The following is a 21,017-nucleotide window of genomic DNA, read 5'->3' on the forward strand; positions in this document are numbered from 1 at the left end:
AACATTTTTTATCCGAATCAGTTTCCCCAGTAAAAACAATGTAAGATTTCACATCATGTGAAGAGGTGAAAAGTTTCTGTATTTCAACACAATGAGAAATGTGGGAATTAGGCATGATTGTTCTGACACAACAGAGCATTTGTACAGGACTAATACAAACCTATCTACAATTGAACATAAAGGTGCAATTAAACAAAACATAAGCAAAGTCCTTTACACTCCTATATATATATATATATATATATATATATTTATTTATTACATAAGGCATAATGTTTATTAGACAAATATAGGGGAAAAAAATATTTGGAAGAAGGCAACTGGTGGCGAAAGAACTGAGGTGTTTATTACATATTCCTAAGAGATTGTTCAGGTTTCTCAATTTATTTTGGTAGGACAAGGATCTGCAGAAAAAAATGCTTATTGGTTATTTGAAACTGATCAAATATTCTGGGTAAGCCTGAACATCGTTAAATACTATGAACATGTTAGGGTTTGCAACATTGTCCGTCACACTGTCATACAGATCAGTGGGGTCTTGAGTATTTTTTGCTGGTGGAGTAAGAATTCCTTGGCGTCCAGCGCAAAATAATCCTGTAAGTACTCTGGTCAGGTACATGTATTTCATTCCTGAGGCGTCAGGTTTAGAATACGTGTTGTGCGCTGAATAACTTGCATTGACAGCAAAATACGTTCCGTTTCCGTATGCAGCAGCTGTGGAGACAATGAAGGACAGGCTTTGTAAGGCGAGTGAATGAAGCTGGGTGACAGCCAAAAAATACCATCACCTTCCCAGACCGAACAATGAAAATGCCACTAAACCAATATACTAAAAAACATGCCTGCAAGGTGATAGATTTATACATCCAAATTATAACTTCAATGATTTTCCGCAGAAAAACAAGATTATGAGTGAACTATACTAACCTGAATTTGCCTATCCCTGGTTTTCATGTTACCAATGTTTGCCACTCACTCGGACTTAATTTTCCATACAGGATTGAGGAATCCAGAAAAAACTATAAATGGTGAAAACGTGGCACTTAGCCGTATCCATTATAATTGAACTTTTTGATGCATCAAATTCTCTACTGCCTGAAAGTTTAGCGCTCCGCTCACCCATTTCTACCTCCCAAAACAAAGCAGCTGATTAGAGTTTGGGAAGCGCACAAGGGATGTGGTCTGGTTGACACCAACAACAACTTGTGATCTCAGTAACTGACAACCTTTTTCCCTATATTTTGTGCTGTAAAATTCATACAAACATTCCTTCTTCACTGACCTCTGCAATAAAATCATTAATGAATACAATTTTCAGCACAAACCATTTCCTGTAGCGGAAGACTCATCAAAACGTTTACTAAAGAGACAACAGTGCTACGAATGAGAGCTCCTGTGGGTGGCATCTGTAGGATGTCCATTCCCAGGAAGCTTTGGGCGTGTGATCGATTCCAGGCGCTTTAGGGTTCAGCTATTGGTTGGGGCTGCGCAGGGGTAGGGCTTATGTGTTCGTTAGGGCCTTTTTTAAGTGCGTCATTCCGATGCTGTGGTCTTGTGGTAGGAGGTAGCCATTTTTTTTTAAACCATAGATTAAATTTTTATGAATTCTTAAAATCCTTGATCAGCAAAATCTACCAGAGGATTCGTAGATACAGATTTTTTAAATTTTTTATATTTCTTTTTATTAAACAATTCGACCAATTTACAGCAAATGAAATACAAGCAGGCTGTCACTTCCATCACAGAGACAAATCACTTATTCACAATAATTCACAGATATTAGATGAGACAAATCAAGGGGTATCAAGAGCATCTGAGTCCCTCTGATAGCTGGGTTGGAGACAGATGTCGCCACTATACCGGTTTCACGCTCCCCAGATCTTGGTCCACTTCTCCGGGCATCCCCTCGCTATGAAGACCTACTTTTCTCTGTACATACGCCAGTCCAGACCTTCTTTCCACTTCCCCAACCGTGCAGGATTACGTTTAGCTATCATAAATGCAAGTGTAGCTCACTGTGTGGTGTATGCGTTAAGATCTGAGGGTTCCCAAACATTCAATATACTTCTTCGAGCTTCCGGCTGCAGATTCACCCCCAACACGGACCGCAATATGCCATGGATGTCTGCCCAATACTGTTCTATTTGCTGACAGTTCCACAGTATGTGCATAAGCGTTCCCACCTCCCCACACCCAAGTTGGCACTCACCGCTGTCCGCCCTTCCCATACCAACCAGGACCGGACCCGTAACAAACCCTGTGCAAGATCTTGAGCTGCACTAGCCGCAGCATGGCCGGGATTGCGACCACTTGTGTGGAGGAGATCGCCTTCTGCCACTCCTCGTCATCTAGTTCTAGACCGTCGCCGGTCCACTTCCTTCTTGGCGCCAACAGTGGATTCTCCATATTATTAATCAGCTTCTTATATATTAGAGATATCGTTTTTTCTGGGAGATGCCCTTCTAGCACCCTATCCTCAAGGGGGGAGGCTTCCGGTAGTGACGAGCCATCGGGCCCCTGACTTAATAATGAGTGGCAGATTTGTAGGTAACGAAAACGTTCAGTATCTGCCAACTTATATTGCGCTTGCAATATCGAGAACAAATGTATGGTACCCTCCCCCCAGACGTCCTTGATCTGGGATATTCCTATGATGTCCCATTTATCGAACCCCTTGGACTTCCAGAGGTTTCCCAGTCTCTCCGAACTCCACAGTGGCGTGGAAAGTGTCAGCTTATTCTCCCATTGCAGGTGCTCGGGAGCCGCATGCCACTTGTACAGCATGCACGGTGAGCCCAGTCAGAGGGTATCTACGAGGTCTCGCGTACAGCTCTCTGGTAAAGCCCCCCCACCCCACCCCAGGGAGTAACCGCCTGTCCATGGCATAACCGGGGTCATCTGGCTGCCCATAGATCCCATGATTAATAGCTGCCAATTGAGACGCCCAGTAATACTTCTTTAAGTCTGGCAGGCTAATTCCACCATCATACCAGTTTAGGGTCAGTTTGGAGAATGCTATACGTGGCCTTCCTTCCCATTAGCTGTCTCTGGAGACTCTCGATTTCTTTAAAATAGGAAGCGGGAACCAGGTACATCGTGTTTTGAAGCGCATATAGAAAGCGTGGGAGCGCTATCATTTTGAATAGGTCAGCCCTGCCCAACATGGACAGAGGGAGAGCTCTCCAGTGCGCGACATCATTCTTGAGCCTTTCCATGGGTGAAACCAGATTTTTTGCATAATACCGAAGCGCAGAATCTAAGGTCACATATTCCAAGGTAGCGGAACCTGTCCGACACTACTCGAACTGGGCAGCCTCTGGGTATCACTGGTGGTTCACCACATACGACGAAGACCACCGACTTGAGCCAATTTACAGTAAATCCCGAGTACCTTCCATAGATAGCCAGCACATCAAGGAGACAGCTCAATGAGCCCCCAGGGTTTGTGAGATCCAGCAGGACGTCATCCGCATATAGAGATACCTTGTCCTCCCAGTCCGGCGACCATCGCATTCCGCGGATGGATCGGTCCTGCCTTATTCAAGCCGCCCGCAGTTCCACTGCCAAGGCAAACAGGAGTGGAGACAGGGGGCACCCTTGCAGGGTACCCCTGCTAAGGTGGAAGTCGAGGGACTTGAGGTTATTGACCACCACCCGGGCCATCGGGCCTGACTACAGATGCCGAATCCACCTACAATAGTCCTCTCCAAATCACAACTTGACTAAGACCGCAAATAAATAGGGCCACTCAACCATGTCAAAGGCCATTGTGGCGTCCAATGAAACTATTACTGCCGGCTCCAATATAGTGGACGCTCTGCCCAATACTCCGTGTAGTCTTCTCAGGTTGAGGGCAGTATTTCGGTGAGACATAAAGCCCGATTGATCTGGGTGTATCAGAGTGGTGATTACCTTGATCAGCCACGTCGCCAACAACTTGGCGAGGACCTTAGGCTCCACATTTAACAGTGATATCGGCCGATATGAGGAACAGCTAGTTCTCGGCTTACCATCCTTATATATTACCACTATATTCTCCCCCCGTAGGTCATATGGCAGCAGCCCCTTCTCCCTACTATCCAGTAACATAGACCGGAAGTAGGGGGCCAGTCTGTTGGAGCTTAGTTTATACAGTTCGACGGGGATTCCGTTGGGCCCTGTAGCTTTACCCGAGTTCACTCCCCATATCGCCTGTGCCACCTCATTGTCAGTGATCGGGGAATCCAGGTATTCTCTATTTTCATTGGAGAGGGTAGGGAGCTGTATATCTCTTAGCAATTCCGCGTTTTCTGCTTCTGTGAACTTGCCGGTTGCAGTATAGACTGAGAGATAGTGGGCAGCAGATGTATCCGCTATTGCCTGCGAGTCTGTGACCGGAACAGAACCCGGCCCCTCTACTTCAGGCACTACTCGAGACGCCCATTCCCGCTTGTCCAGCCATGCTATCAGCCTTCCCGCCTTATCCCCAAGTTCATAGATTCTGCTCTGAAACTCATCCTGCTTTAGCCGCACAAGGTGAAGGCCCTTCGGGTTGTTCAAACGAGCCAGTTCCTCCTCAGCTTCCACCACTTCCTCCTCCGCTTTTTCAAGTTCAGCCACCCTCTCTATCTTTTTCCCTGCTATCAGTGACAATGCCTCTACCCGGATCACCATTTTGTAGGCCTCCCATAGTGTCTGGGCGGACTCCACTGAATCCTTATTTTTCTGCAAATAATGGTCTATGGCCTTGACTAAGTTTCTGTGGGTCTGGGGATCTTTCAAATACTATGGGTTAATGGGGGCCACTCTGCCCACGTTCACATACTCCCAATTCCATTTGGAGCCACACAGGGGAGGGATTAGAGATCCCCCGCCCCAGGTGACGAATTTCACGAATAGTATGGGCCTGCACCCCCGGGACCAGGATATAGTCAATTCTAGACCAACTGTGGTGGGCTCCCGACACATTTGTATACTGTGCTTTCCCAGGGTTATGCATCTGCCAGCCATCCACCAAACCTACAGTATCCACAAATTCAGGAAGCTACTGCAGAGCTGGCCAAAGCGCCTGAGGGGGATGTCGATCTTGCTCCCCGGACAGAACAGCATTAAAGTCACCCCCCAGGCACCAGGATACCTACCGGAAGGGTGAGAAAAAACGCCCGAGGTCCTTGAATGTGTCCGCCTGTAGGCCGGGAGGGACATATATCGAAACAAACGTAGCAACCTTCCCTTACCAAAGACCCGAAACTCCGACATACCTCCCACGCTTATCTGTCCATGTGTTCTGTATCGTGAAGGGAAACGAGTTCTTAATCAGTACGCCAACTCCCCTCGACCCTGAGGTGAAACCCGCATGTGCGACTAATCTGTACCCTCCCGTATGCAGTGCCATACATTTGTCCCCAATCAAATGTGTTTCCTGTACAAGGATCAGGCCAGGAGCATGTCGTCTAATGAACTGGTTGACCATGCCCGCTTAAGTTTATCCCCAGCCCGTTCACATTCCAGCTAAGCACCTTGACCCCTCATCTCCTTCTACCAAGTGACATCCGCCCCCGTTGAAGAGTGTCCAGCCCTGCTTTGCTGCTCATTAGTGCCGAAAAAAATAAATAACCAAAACAAAACAAACATAAACAAAGATCAATCCAAACCCTGTCCCCCTCCCACCCTCCCTGCACCCCTGCCCATGGCATTTGCCCATCCCCAACTAGCAGAGTGCCTGTTGCCCCACACAACTACTATGCAACTAAAGGTAGTAAAGTGGAGGGAGACCGGCATCCCGTTCCCACCCCCCCAACCCGTATCTAATAAAACACAAGTGTCCCTCTGAGCTCACATGACAAATTACAGTTCCATTCACCCTGAGCAGTAGTAGTCAGCCCGATGGAGCAGCCATCTCCAAATACCTGACAATGTACATATCGTCCATGAGGATAGGTGCCGGACCTATTCTTGTTCCCCGGTTGCTTGTTCACCACCTCGGTCTCGGGACCCAGAGCCATCGGGGGGACAGCTGTCGATCCGGTCAGACACAATGTCCGGGTTATCAAAGAGCTACGCCCTTCCGTTAGCCTCTACCCTCAGACGCGCTGGGAACATCATGGCATTTTTGAACCCCTTGTCCCTTAGTTTCTTCTTGACAGCAAGAAAATTCCATCGGTGCTTCTGAACCGCCTGCGTAAAGTAAGGAAAGAAGGAGGGGGCTGCGTTTTCATACTGTAGGGGGCCCCCTGTCCAGGCAGCCTGCAGGATAGCATCTCTGTCCCTAAAATTCAGGACCCTGGCGATCATAGGACATGGGGGTGCACCGGGCTTCGGTCTCCCCCCTGGGACCCTGTGCGCGCATTCTATGGTGAAAAATGTATCCAACTTATTGGTCTGTACTTGCTTCGGCCCTTTCGCTACTCTGGAGGAGTGTCTCTCACCATCCGGTTTGGTCGCCATCGTTAGCGCAGCTCTCTGTGTGCACCAGTATTAGCCGCAGGAGACGTCTGTCAGTGTCCGCTCCGGGCCCTTTTTCGCCCGGGGGGTCCCCAAGTACCCAACTGCATCAGCACGGGACCACCACTCCCCTGTTCCCCCTGTCCGCAGGCTGCACCACTGGATCAGCATCACAATCGACCCCTCCTTAGCACGTGCTCCGTCCCAGCGCCATAGGTCCCAGCCAGGGGGGCTCACTCTCCTCAGTGTCCAGAACCCGGGCCGGTCCTGCGACTCTCTTCCTGATCCGCTCGCACCAACTTAAGGGCAGTCAATGTGGCCCTTCAGGATGTCCAAAAGCTCCCCAGGGGAAATCCCCGCCCACAACAAGGCTACTGCAGGCGTTTGCATCCCCCGCAGTCTTGGCGTCCTTGCTGTAAATGTGCTGCTGCCAGCGGAGTCGCGATGACAGTCCTGGCATGTTCATCGCCAAAACAAACTTCTAAATTGCAGAGTGCTCATTGTCAAGGGGAGGAGAAGGAGCACGTGGACTTGAGAGGAGGTTGTGTTTACGTCACCGCTTCGGGGACCAGCCACATCTGGTAGGTGTAGGAGGGGTTTCGCGTGCGCATGCCTGTATCAAAACGCTTAGCTAGTGAAAGGCAAGCCCTGGAGTTTTGGCTCTGATGGGAGAGAGCGTTGTGCAGCATGCTGTGTCTGCATCCGCCCTTAAGCAGGGAAGAGGCTGTTCAATATCGGCAGGGAACAGCTGATAGTTGCGAGTGCCATTCAGGGGGAGCACTCCGTTTAAAGTACCCATTTTCAAAAATGGGTTGAAAGAGGTGCCACAAGAAGGAGAGGACTCCTGTGTTGAAAGCACCCTGCCTGCAATAAAATGCTCCATGAAGGGTGATGTTTTTGTGAATACAGTCCAGTCACCTATGCTAGAGGATGGTCAAGGAGTGGGGGGAGAGATGTAGGCTATGCAAAAAATAATAATAAAAAGAAAACGCTGCATAACCAGGGTGAGATTGTTTTCTAAGGAGTCAGGTATGAAGTTTTCAGGTAATTTTTGGGGCAACAAGAGAGCTTGCAGGATCTGGGTTCCTGGGGAAGCAGTTGTAGTAAAGGATGGTCCAAGGCAAGGCGAAGACAGGACCACAGTCTGCAGGTTTTGGCGGCTTGCAGAGCATCGAGGGAGAACACTGCATGGAAATACCAGATGCAGTGAAGATTTTGCCGGCCCGGGCTAAAGCATCCTGGGTGGACCGGCCCGTAGAGAGGGAGAGGTTTGGTGCAACCATCCCAACAATGCAGTAAAATAAATTATGGTGACATCCTCCAAAACAGAGGATTGGAAGCGTTTTGATGGGGGGTGTGGGGGACGGTGAATGTCCAGGTGTGAGTTCAATGCGTGTGGTGGATCAATGAGAATGTGAGTTGGATTATGATGAAGGGGTTGATGAATTGAAAGAGAGGGAAATACCTGGTTGGCATGAATATAAAGATCTTGAAAAACAGAGGGTGCGGACGGGGGGAGTGGGGTCTTGTTCGAATATTTTCTCCAAAAGGGGGACTCCGGGGTGCATTTACTGGCACGAAGAGAGCCCAAGAAAGGGGCAGTAGAAGGCGGGCATCTCCAGAACCAACCAGCACATTGAGAACAGGTGAGACTCTGTGGTGGATTAACTGGGAGAATAGTAAGGAACGTTTCAAAAAAAGCACTCCAGTTATCTGGGCCTGGTGTGGTGGATAAAAGTGCAGGTACCGAATCAATCAATGAGGAGTCCGTGTCTGCAGGTAAGAAAGAGCAAGGGAATAATGCAATAGAAGATGAAAAGGAGGTCATTGAGGGGATATCCCAGTCTGGGTGAGTCTGGAAATGAAGACTGGGAGTTGGCTAAAATACAGAGGGTTCCCACAACAATTGACACATGGACATCGGCATTTTTTATATTTGCCAGAAGTTCCCTGAGCGAGCATCGTCTATATTCAAGTATATTGGTACCATTCATAAGACACACACAGAGTTTAGGGGTTTTGCATGGTTACATTACGATGAAGAGTTTCGGGCTCAAATTGTACTCATCACTGATAAACCTTGGCGGAAAGTGGACAATCTATTATGAATGCAATGGATGTATCCACAAACACATCCACCCACCTTGCACACAGAAAACGGTTTAGCAATTCTGCACTGGCCCTTTCTGGACAGGCCTACCTTGGGGGCAAAGTAGAGAAGACATGGAATAGAGGACAAAATCCCAACTCCGGGTCCTGCAGGAGCTTTAACAGAGGGTATTGTCCATGTAACCCCTGTAAGTACAAGCACAAATGTGGGGGTGAACATGAAATCCTTCAATGCTTTGGGGACCAGACAAACTTCAGAAGTAGTTGTCAGGGCAAGGGTGGATCCTTTCAACCTGGTTACAAGGGCTTTCACTCCAATTAGATTCAAAAGTTTGAGTTTCTGGCTAAAATTTTACCCTAACATGGAGGAGGCGACAAGGTTGGAATGGGATTTTAAAAAAGGTTTTTGACTTGGTTATCAGGGTCCTAGGGCACGCAGGTTTGCTGGCCACTTAAAATCAACCAAAGAACAACCTCAGATTGTGAGTCAGAAGCTGGGTAAAGAAGCGGCAGACGGAAGAATGGCAGGTCCTTTTACTTACTGGCCTTTACCTGACCTGATTATTTCCCCACAATTGGTAGTCCCTAAAAAAGCAGTGGGGGAGTTTTGCATAATTCATCATCTTTCATGACCTCACAGCTTGTCAGTGAATGTCATTGCATGGTTTGGCGCCCGGAGCAGATGTGCGAAAAACACAGGTGTCAAAAGAGGTATGGGAGCTTGCGGATTGGGAATGCTTGATCTGGTGGAGAAATCTTTGACAGTGAGTACTAGGACAGCTTATAGAAGAGCTTGGGAAGAACTTCTAGGGATGAGTGCATCTCGTAGGTCTCAAGATGAACAAGGATTATGGCTGCGCAGGGATGACATGCTCAGTTTAATTATGTATGATATTAAGAAGAATGTTTCAGCTACCACAATTTCTGATAAGTTAGCTGGTTTGAGTTTATTAGGGATTCGGATTCAACTACACTATTGCTTTGTATAGTTAGGAGCCTTCCTTTCATATGTTGCTCTGTTTTTGAGCAGTTGCTATTTAGATTATGCATGTGTTGGTTATTTTTTGGTGCCTTTAGGATATTGGAATTGTTGTGTAGGGGCCATTTAGATGGTCTGAAAGTTAAAGATGTATTCGCCTCAAGCGAAACAATTCAGATATTTTTGGAACACTCTAAGACAGGTAAGGGTACAAAAGTAACACTTAATAAAATTAATAGAATAACATGTCCAGTGATTTCTTGGCAGGATTTCCGGGCAGTAGGTGGAGCAAATTCAGGACTTGTGTTCAAACACCAAAACGGTGCAAGACTCTCAGCCTCAATGTAGCTTGGGTGATGAGGAAAGTTCTTTGTCACACTGAAGAAGATCCTTCACATTTTGGTACTTATTCTTTCAGAATTGGTGCTGCTTCTGAAGCAGCAAGACTGTGTTTTTACCTCATTGATGTGAAGAGAATAGGACAGTGGTCCTTTGATTGTTGCTTACGATACATTAACGACATTGAGGATGTTTAGCATTTATGTGCTTGTTAATTCTTATTTCTCTTTTGGGTTGCATGGCGAGTCCTGCAGCAGCTTTCTTTACTATTTGGATAGCTGGACATTCTTTTATTAAGTGGGCGGCGAAAAAAGCAGAAAATCGGCCTTCTTGAGGACATTTTGAATTCCACAGTGACAAAATCAAGATTGATTGGTGGGGGATTAGGGGTATGAAATGGAGACTGCTGTTACAGTGGTTATCTAATTTGGTTTCAGTTAGAATGTACCCAGATGTTTTGATTTACATTTCGGTGAAAATGACTAAGTTCAGTTATCAGGTTTGGGTTTGATTAATGAGATGAAAAATTGAGGTTAAATCCTGGGCCGGGACGATAGTGACTGCGCTACTCTTAGAAGAGTGTCATGGTGCTGAAAAATTCACTGGAGTTGAGAGGGCTATACGCAAAGTCAATAGGGAAATGCATTGTGTTTGTATCATTAATAGTATAGGTTGGTTAGAACACACTGACAAAAAGAAATAAGATTTTCCCGTTTTTAGACAGGATGGAGTTCACCTCTCATTCGTAGGTAATGAGCTGTATTTACTAACCCTGGGAGTAAAATCATCTCCGCTCGCAGAGTTTTCTGGTTTTTGGTAACTCTGCACAGAGTTACCAAAAATTCTGTGGTCTGCAGCGGATTTTAGGTGTTTGCGTGCTTAAAATGCATTTTCGCACGCATGGGCGCAACTTACTGGAATGCCTCCGTTTGCCGACGATATTTCCCATCCGTTCGCGAACGCCATGAGATTTGGTAGCTGGCCGCACGGTCCCGTGAGAGTGTGCGATTGCGGACACGTAGTTTGGGCACGCCATCGGGCTTCCGGTGGAACTTTTGTGAAGATCGCAATCCCAAACACCCAGAATTTGCAATCTGGAGAAGAATCTCTCTCTCTCGAGCAGCATCAACACCTTCTCGAAATGATGATTTGGATTTAAAAAAAAAAATCCTCAGATTGACATTTGGCAGTACTTTTTTGTGCAAGGAGCCCTTTTCCTTGAAGAGGAAGAAGTGCTCCAGTCTCCAACTTCCTGTTCCTGCCCAACATGCTCCTCCCAGTGCTTTGTCCCGCTCCTGTTCACTTTTCATTTGGCTTTGGAGCTGGAAGGATCACTCTGCGTCTGCAGCATCATATTTCATTGGATTTGAGGACTTTTGGATTTGCGATTTCACATGCAAGTTCGAAAATTGGTGTTGTTTGTTTGATTGGGGCATTAACCAACATTTTTTTGTACTTTTCATCATTTTTTAAAAATATATTGGGGTGGGTGGCCTGTAGTTTCAGTAGGGGCCTAGTTGTTTCTTTGTATGTATTTAATTCACTAGCCCAGAAGTCTGCCAATAGGCCTTTCAGCCAGTAGGCCCAGAGCTACTCATGGGTACATGAAACAGCTGATTCTGTGATGTCTGTTGAATGTAGACACATTTAGGGCATGGAGGGGATTCGATTGAAATGCAAAATGTGTTTTTTTTGGTATTTCACTTTTTAATAATAATAAATAATAATAACAAATACCTTTGTTGGATGTGTGTGGTTGTAACTTGCAAACCTTTTTTAGCCCTTTGGATTTTCGTTTTTGGCATTGCTGCATTAAAGCTCAATTAATCAATCACAGTATTTGTAAAACGCACTATATATCTGTGAGGGTCTCAAGGTGCTGGGGGTGCTGCTACTGCTACTGCTCGAAGAGCCAGTTCTTGAGAAGCCTTCTGAATGCGAGCAGGCCTTGGGTCTGCCGTAGGTGAGTGGAGAGGGTGTTCTAGGTCTTGGCGGCGAGGAAAGAGAACAATCTGCCGCCGGAGGTCACTCGTTGAATGCGAGGGACCGCGGCGAGGGCGGGGCCGGCGGGGGTGTAGAATGTGAGTCGGCTGTTGAGGTATGCTGGTCCGGTGTTGTGGAGTGCCTTGTGTGCGTGGGTGAGTTTGAGGGTGATCCTCTTGCTGATGGGAAGCCAGTGTAGGTGTCTCAGATGGGGGTGATGTGACTGCAGTGGGGGGTGTTGAGAACCAGACGTGCCGAGGAGTTCTAGATGCGTTGAAGCCGCTTCAGGAGTTTGGCCGGGATTCCAGCATAGAGTGCGTTGCCGTAGTCCAACCTGCTACTGACGAGGGCCTGGGTGACCTTTTTTCTTGTTTCAGTGGGGATCCACTTGTAGATCCTGCTGAGCATGTAGAGGGTGTTGAAGCAGGAGGAGGAGACAGCGTTGACCTGCTTAGTCATGGAGCGGGTGGAGTCGAAGATGGTTGCGTGCGTGGTCGGTAGGTGTTCCCAGTGTGGTCAGCCACCATGTGTCATCCCAGGCTGAGGGGGTGGATCCGAGGATGAGTACCTGCGTCTTGTAAGAGTTCAGCTTCAGTCGGCTGTTCCTCATCCATTCTGCGATGGCCATCATTCCTTCATGGAGGTTGGTCTTGGCGGTCTGAGGGTCTTTGGTGAGGGAGAGGATCAGCTGGGTGTCGTCAGCGTAGGAGATGTTGACGGGCGACTTGGGCGAAAGGAGCCATGTAGTTGTTAAACAGCGTTGGGCTGAGGGAAGAGCCCTTGGGTACGCCGCAGATCTCAGTGGCTTCGGAGAGGAAGGGGGAGGCGGACGCTCTGTGATCTGCCGGAGAGGAAGGAAGTGGTCCAGTCCAGGGCCTTCTCTTGAATCCCGGCTTCGTTGAGGCTTATTTGTAGTGTGTGGTGGCAGACCGTATCGTAGGCGGCTGATAGGTCTAGGAGGATGAGGGCTGCTGTTTCTCCGTTGTCTAGCAGGGTCCTGATGTCGTCGGTGGCGGCGATGAGAGCGGTCTCGGTGCTGTGGTTGCTTTGGAACCCGGATTGGGACAGGTCCAGGATGTTGTTCTCCTCGAGGTAGTGGGTCAATTGTTTGTTGATGATTTTCTCTATGACCTTCGCCGGGAACGGGAGCAGGGAGATGGGCCGGCAGTTCTTGAGGTCTGTGGGGTCCGCCTTAGGCTTCTTGAGCAGGGCATTGATCTCCGCATGCTTCCAGCTTTCCAGGAAGGTTGCTGTCTTGAAGGGTATGTTGATCACTTTCCAGAGTATGGGTGCGATGGCTGTATCGGCTTTTTTGAAAATGTGGTGTGGGTATGGGTCTGACGGTGAGTATCTTTTGGCTGATCTGATGAGGTCGTGGTGTCTGCGGGTCTTGTGGGTCGTGTAGCTGTCCGGTGTTCTTTCGCGGAGCCATTTCTTCTCCAGTTTCCGGCATGCTTGTTTGGAGGCCTGGAATTCTTCTGTGAACCACTTGACTTTCTTGCTAGTGCAGCTGTTGGAGGGTTTCTTGTGCGGGGTGAGGGTGTTGGCGCAGTCGTCGATCCATTGTCTGAGGTTGCGTGCGGCGGTGTCGGGTCGGTGGGTTGGTTCTGGGCGAGGGTTGTGGTTAGCTGGTCTTTGGTGATTTTGCTCCAGCAGCGGCGGGGCATCAGTTGGGTGTGGTGGTGTGTGGTGGGCTTACTGTAGGTGAAGTGGATGCAGCGGTGGTCGGTCCTTTGGAATTCGGTGGTGTGGTTGAAGGAGACATGGGGCCTTGCCGAGAAGATGGGGTCAAGCGTGTGGCCGGCGGTGTGGGTGGGTGCAGAGACAAGTTGTCTGAGGCCGAGGTTGTCGATCAGGGTGGTGGAGTTGGTGTCGTTGTTGTTCTGAAGGTGGAAGTTCAGGTCCCTGAGGAGTATGTAGTCCGTTGAGGCAAGTGCGTGAGTGCTGACTAGGTCGGCGATAGAGTTGCTGAACGGTGGTCGGGGTCCCGGGGGGTCTGTAGATCAAGGTACCTCTGAGGGTGGTGGTGTGATCTGTGTGAATCTGGAAGTGCAGGTGTGTTCGGCGGTGTTGAGTGTGTCGTCTGAGTGGGTGGATTTGTGGATGATGGCGATTCCTCCTCCAACTCCATTAATGCGGTCTCTGCGAGAGATCTTGTAGCCGTCCGGGATAGCTATAGCGATGTCGGGTGCTGAGGTGCTTGGTCTCTGTCAGGAAGGCAACGTCTGGGGCGGATGCACAAGTTACTACTTGTGTAACAATATATCTCTAAGAGACATTAGTTAGTGATAGATTCCTTACCTTAGAATATCCCCAGGCGTCAGACTGGATCCGGAAACTTTTGCGTAGCAATACCCCTGCGCGTCGGTAGGTGTCGTCCGCGTCCGTTGTCGGCGTCGTTAGCGCCGGAATGACGTCGCCGGAGTACTTAGACGTCCCCCTCGCGAGCTGACGTCAGTTCTTATACACAGTTTTACCGCGCCAGATACTCAGAGCCATGATAGAACCAACACTGGTGCCATGAAACTAGGGCCCTGAAAGGGGATGACCTTACTCCTAGATATCGGTTCGCAGAAAAGGGAGGATGGATGGGTCGGTAAGGAATCTATCACTAACTAATGTCTCTTACAGATATATCGTTACACAAGTAGTAACTTGTGCATTTGAAAGAGACACGTTAGTGATAGATTCCTTACCTTAGAATAGATACCCCAGCAATACCAACCCCGGTGGTGGGTCTGCGAACCAATAATCACACCAGAAAGTCCTGGAGGACGGAACGGCCAAAGAAGCCATCCCTCCGGACTTGGCTGTCCAGGCAGTAGTGTCTTGCGAACGTGTGCAGCGAGTCCCACGTAGCTGCCTGACAAATGTCCTGCAAGGGGACTCCTCGGCCCAGGGCAGTAGTAGTTGCCGTGGCCAGAGTGGAGTGGGCCCTGAGCCCAACAGGAGGTTCCTTTTTAGGCAAAGAGTAACACGCCTGGATGCACAATACGATCCACGGGAGATGGTCCGCTTGTGCACCGCCCGTCCTTTCTTAGCGCCCACGTAACCAACAAAAAGTTGGTCATCCACCCAGAACTGGCGTGTGCGATCCAGATAGTAAGAGAGCACACGTTTTGGGTCTAGACGGTGGAGCCTCTCTTCCTCTTTCGAGGGATGTGAAGGCGGAAAGAAGGTGGGCAAAGTGATGGACTGCCCGATGTGGAAGGCTGTGACTAGCTTGGGCAGGAAAGAGGGTTTTGTCCGCAACACAACCTTGTCCGGATGGACAGAAAGGAAAGGAGGTTTAGAAGAAAGAGCCTGGAGCTCACTCACTCTCCTGGTAGAGGTGATGGCAACCAGGAAAGCAGTCTTAAGCGTAAGAAGACGGAGAGGACAGTTATGAAGAGGCTCAAAGGGAGCGCACATCAGGTAAGTTAGAACCAGGTTCAAGTCCCACTGGGGCATCACAAAAGGAACAGGAGGGAACATATGAGTGATGCCCTTTAAGAACCTGTTAACAATTGGGGACTTGAACAAAGAAGGCTGATCAGGTAGCCTTGAGAAGGCGGAAAGGGCAGAAAGGTATCCCTTGATAGTGCCCAGAGCAGAGTCCTGCTGGGCAAGAGAAAGAAGGAAGAGGAGAACCTCAGAAAGAGGGGCATTGAGAGGATCCACAGCCTTTGCTGTGCACCATGCCACAAATCTGTTCCACCTGCAGGCGTATACCGACTTTGTGGAGGGACGCCTGGTTGCCAGAATCACAGTACAGACTTCAGGAGGCAAGTCAAATGGCCTCAACTGTCGCCGCTCAATCTCCAAGCATGGAGGTGGAGACTGGGCAGGTTCGGGTGGAGGACCGTCCCCTGCTGCTGCGACAGAAGGTCCTCCTGAAGAGGCAGACGAATCGGGGGATCGACTCACATACTGAGTAGCTCGGGATACCAGTACCTTCGCGCCCAGACTGGAGCCACAAGGATGACTTGGGCGCGGTTGCGCTTGATTTTCTTCAGCACTCTGGGCAGAAGTGGTATAGGCGGAAAGGCGTACAACAGACCGCAACTCCACTCACGGCGGAAAGCGTCCCCGAGCGAGTGCCGCCTTGGAAATTCCAACGCGCAGAACTGATGACATTGCGCGTTCTCTTCGGTGGCGAATAGATCTAACCAAGGCTCTCCCCACTGCAGAAGGAGGCCTTGCGCCACGTCCGAGTTCAGACGCCATTCGTGATCCATCATGCACCTTCGGCTGAGCTCATCCGCCCTGGCGTTCAGAGATCATGCCAGGAGTTGAACCACCAGAGTCACCCCCTGATGTTCCAGCCACTGCCAGAGGCGCAGAGCCTCCTGGCAGAGGGTCCACGACCCCACCCCGCCCGGTTTAGTGCAGTACCACATGATGGTGGTGTTGTCCGTGAACACCTGCACTACACTCCCCCGGACAGAGGGGAGGAATGCCTTCAGTACTAGACAAATCGCCCTCAGCTCCAGAAGGTTGATAAGGAGCTGGGACTCCGCCGGAGACCAGAGGCCTCTGATCTCCACCTTTCCCATGTGGCCTCCCCAGCCCTGGAGGGACGCGTCCGTCACAACTACGTGCTCCGGATGGGGAAGGGATCTGCCGCTGACCCAATCGCGGTCCGTGAGCCACCGCTGCAGCTGTCTCGCAGTGCCCTTCGAGATCATGACATGGTCGGACAGGTTGCCCTGATGCTGGGCCCACTGAAACTTCCGGTCCCACTGCAGAGCCCGCATCCACCGCCTGGCGTGATGCACCAGAAGGATGCAGGAGGCCATCAGCCCCAGAAAGCCGCAGCGTCAACCTGACCAAGACCCGGGATAAAGGCTGAAAGATTGGGATCAGAGCTTGAATATCCCAAACCCGCGGTTCGGAAGGATAAACCAGAAACTGCACCGAGTCGAGAACCGCTCCGATGAAGAGGAGCTTCTGAGAGGGACACAGGTGTGACTTCAGCACATTGATGGAAAACCCCAGCTGGTGCAGGAGGTCTGCCGTCGTCTGGTGGTGGCTGACAACTGTCTGGGGCGAGCCTGCCTTCAACAACCAGTCGTCGAGGTAGGGGAAGACTGAAATCCCTAACCTGCGCAGATGAGCTGCGACCACCGCCATCACCTTCGTGAACACCCGTGGGGCGCTGGTAAGGCCGAATGGGAGCACGGTCAACTGAAAGTGCTCGTGGCCTACAGTGAACCGCAGGTAGCACCGGTGGGCCGGCAGGACGGGGATGTGAAAATAGGTGTCCTGCAAGTCCAACGCTACCATCCAGTCTCCTAGTTCCAGGACAGCCAAGGCCTGAGCCAATGTCAGCATCTTGAACTTCTCCTTCCGGAGGAAGCCGTTTACGTTCCGTAGGTCCAAGATAGGACGCAGGCCCCCCTTGCCCTTCTTGGGTACCAGAAAGTAGTGGGAGTAACAACCACATCCTACTTCCGGCCCAGGAACGCGCTCGATGGCCCCCTTGGCCAAGAGGGCCGTAACTTCCTCTTGCAGACGTTGCAAGTGATCCCCCGACACGTGGTGGTATTGTGGTGGCATGGCTGGAGGGGTCGCCTCGAAGGGGAGGGAGTAGCCCCTTCGGACGATTTGCAGCACCCACATGTCCGACATGACAGTCCGCCAGTGGAAGTGGAGATCGCGAACCCCGCCCCCCACTGGCGCCACATGGGCCTGAAAGCATGGACTAGGAGGGTTTTGAGGCGGATGCTGCAGGGGAAGGTGTGGACTGGCCTCGCCGTTGTCCCCGACCGCCGCCACGGCGGTTTTCACGGCCGCCACCGAGCTGTGTATTAGTCTACTGTGCGTGGCTGGGTTAGTGTCCCAGGAGTGGCGGTTCCTGCATGTGAACGTTTGGGCGTCGCCCTCCTAATTATTTTGTCCCAGGCAGCTGTGAAGAAAAATCTAAGTATTGTATTTACACAGCACTTAATCTCTGCCCACGGCAGTCAGCTGTCTCAGCCGTGGGCAGTCAATCATCACATGACTTTCAGTCTCCCTGAGGCAGGCTTAGGGGGTGGGGTTAGCATGGAGCAGAAGACGTTTCACAGCCAACGTAAACACCAACTGTGCAATACACATGTTGGTTTGGCCGGGGGCCTTTCCCTGGCCAGCCTGAAATGCGCAATCTTGAACAGTCTCGCCTCTACAATCAGGGAGCCGCAGCCCCCCGGTCTCCTCACGGGCGGCAGAGAACGCGGAGCCTGGGCATTTCCAAGAGTGTGTGGATCATATTCACTAATCGCTGATTGGTTATTGCTGCACTAGCTCACCCTGTCTCTCTCCCCCTCCCCTCTCCGTGCATGAGTGCGAACGCCATTACATACAAGGGAGTGGAGAGGGGGAGAGAGAGAGAGAGTCGAGATCTCCATGACCTCGTGGCTGGCCTTCTGAACCTGATGCGAGGACTCCCGCAGTTCGCACTCAAACTCCAATAGGATAATCTCTGCTAGTTGAATAAAGCAGCCTGGAATAATCTCTCCGATCACAGTTGAGCGCAGAGTCTGACATCGCGCAGACAGGATTAATTTTAGAGACTGACTCCGTGAGTACAGTACACTGTGACTCCGATTGAAAATGGTGGTTATTGTGTTGCTGCTTGTGTTGGACTTGGCCTTCCAGTTCTAGGCTGCCTAGTTGTATTGTGGGTCGTCATCATAGCAGTCGCATGATAAACAACTAGGCAGGTAGTGTGTGTCAGCTCAGCAGCCAGCCCCAGCCCACCGTGTGTCTTCTTCCCTCCCCCGACCCCAAGTGATATCGGAGTCAGACTGTAGACATCGATGTCTGTGAGAGTGTGACTCACTGTAAAATGTATTCAATTAAATCAGCTCCAGGGACAAATCATGAACCGTGAGTGACCATTCCGGATGGTAGGGAGAGGATGCAGCATGACATTACTCACTGCCGTAATGGCCAGAGCAACGCTAACAACTTTGGAGGAGGTGTTGAGCCTCAGCTGATGTCGCAGAGACTCAAACTTAGTTCACTTGAGGAGAGCCAGGTTCGAGTATCGGCTTATTCGGCTCAACATACTGTGATTCTGGGCAAATCATTTAATCTCCCTATGCATACCAAACAAGCAAGTATGTCTCTGGTGCGCTCATGTAAAGCCGGCAGTGCCGGCGCCAAGTTCCAATACTTTCGGGTGAGTTACACTCCTGTTAATGAAATACTAGTCCAAGACTGTGCAGCAGTGGAGAGTAGACAGAAATGTTTCTGAAGCGTCTGGCCCTGCTGTCACATCACCGGCACTGCACCTTCAAAAAGCATTAGAGGTGAGTGCCATCAGGCCCTAGCTTCAGAAACATTTCTATCTACAAGAAATGTTATGTTTCCAAAGCTAGGACATGCTGGCCTGGTACGCACCTCCGAGAAACATATAGGATGTGTACCAATGCTCCTAGCTTCAGAAACATTTCTATTGTAGGCACGCATCCTGTATGCTTCTCGAAGGTGCATAGAAATGTTTCTGAAAAAGCATAATGCATGACATCATTCAGCCCAAATTCTATTTCAGTCTGGGTGTTGACGTTTCTGCATTCTTCTTCGGTCGCATTAATCTTACTCGATTGCTGTTGTACTATGCAACTCATAATTTGGAAATACTTTTTTTTTCTCTGTTGCCTCGCAAGAAAATAGGTTTTCGATTTTGTGGCCAGGGCAGCCTCTTCAAAGTGCAGGTTTGAAAGGCAAACATTGAGACAATGACATTTGACTTGGATGTTTAGCACAGCAGACACATGTATATTTGTGCCTTTGGTAAGTAAATTGATCTGTGCACATTTATGAATATATGGATTGTACCCAAATATTGTTAATTTAAAATTCATGACAACGACATGACCGGCCAGTCTTTTGCATAAAGTAGCATCATTTAGAAATGAAGAGATTGGGCACACCTTGCAAGTTCATTCACTGTTTGGAGGAATGTTCTGAGATTTTTCATTATTATTAGAATTTGAAAAACTTTATATATAACGTTTTTGCTTCATTGGTTGCTGGTGAAATACATTTAATTTACTTAATACATAGGATGCCAGTAATTTAAACCAGGGGGAGAATATACACACTGCGTCTGCGTGCCAATGCTCTTAGCTTCAGAAACCTATCAACAAGATAGAATGGTTTCTGAAACTAAGAGCATTATCACGCAGCGTGTATGCTTCTCAGAGGTGTGCGCACACTAGAACTAAAAGCGCATAGGCACACAAGAAAAAAATCCACAATGTCTCACTCACAGACAAAGACGTATATTTATATGTGCAAGGATGCACAGACACACAATGGGTCACCTACACATGTTTATACAGGCACTGAATAGGTTAATCTTAACATTTCTTGAATGCTGCTATTTTGTGACCTGCTTACTTAGTTAAAAAATCCTGTGAGGTACTCATCATTGTTAGCATGAAGTCTGTTATTAAGCTCTGTGGTTGTACTTAATAAGCAGCTACCCATGTTTTTATATGACATCTCTTTATTAATGTAATAACTGCACTTTCACAATTGCTTTATTAAACCTTGATTTCTCCAAATTGATTGAAAATGCACAATTCGCCCACTCTTTTTTCAAACTTTTCTCGGGGGAGACCCACTGTAGGTCGCTCAGGCTCACTATTCCCGCTAGCCACAGTGCGCACAACCACAAATTTTACGCCTCACCACTTACAAATGTCACCAGCCACTACTGTGTTCCACATAAGTTATATGAAGTAACACTCTGGATGGAGGGGGACAGAACAAGAAAGATAAGAGCACTCTTTTAGGAGTGACTCTCTAAGGGTTATGACATTCTTCTAGCTGAACAAGACTGGCCACCTGGGGGGGAGGAGCCAAGATGGCGGACGGGATGGACGTCTGAGCTCCCGGCTCCGTAAGCCGTCCACCTTTGGCGGCATATCCTGACTTTACTCCTGGCTCACACCGTGTTTAAATGCCGAAACGAATGCGCAGAAGCTGATTGCCTTCTATTAAGACCTCTGCAGTCTGAATTGGTGCAGGATTCACTGATTTCGTCGATCTTCGGAGCTGCCCGGGTAGCTGTGCTGATCGCTACCGCTGGACGCCATGGGACCGAGCTGGTGAGACGAGCGGGGGAGGTGCCGTTGCCTACGGGAGTGTTGCGATCTCGGCACTGGACTTTTCATTTCTCTCCCGATGCAGAGTGCCTCACCTTGGCCGAGGT

General features: G+C 49.4%; 1 protein-coding gene across 1 annotated transcript in view; it reads right to left on the reverse strand.

Annotated features, from left to right (window-relative positions):
- Nucleotides 1–211: 211 nt before the first annotated feature.
- LOC147668850 (protein mono-ADP-ribosyltransferase PARP14-like) overlaps nucleotides 212–21,017 on the reverse strand; it is a 253,350-nt gene continuing 232,544 nt past the window's right edge. The window contains exon 4 of the mRNA XM_086948398.1: nucleotides 212–714. Within this exon, the coding sequence (XP_086804524.1) occupies nucleotides 428–714 (287 nt within the window). The 3' untranslated portion in view covers nucleotides 212–427. The remainder of the gene's footprint in view (nucleotides 715–21,017) is intronic.

The sequence above is a fragment of the Lissotriton vulgaris genome, unplaced genomic scaffold (genome assembly GCF_964263255.1).
Source record: "Lissotriton vulgaris unplaced genomic scaffold, aLisVul1.2 SCAFFOLD_2822, whole genome shotgun sequence".
Lineage (NCBI taxonomy): Eukaryota > Metazoa > Chordata > Amphibia > Caudata > Salamandridae > Lissotriton > Lissotriton vulgaris.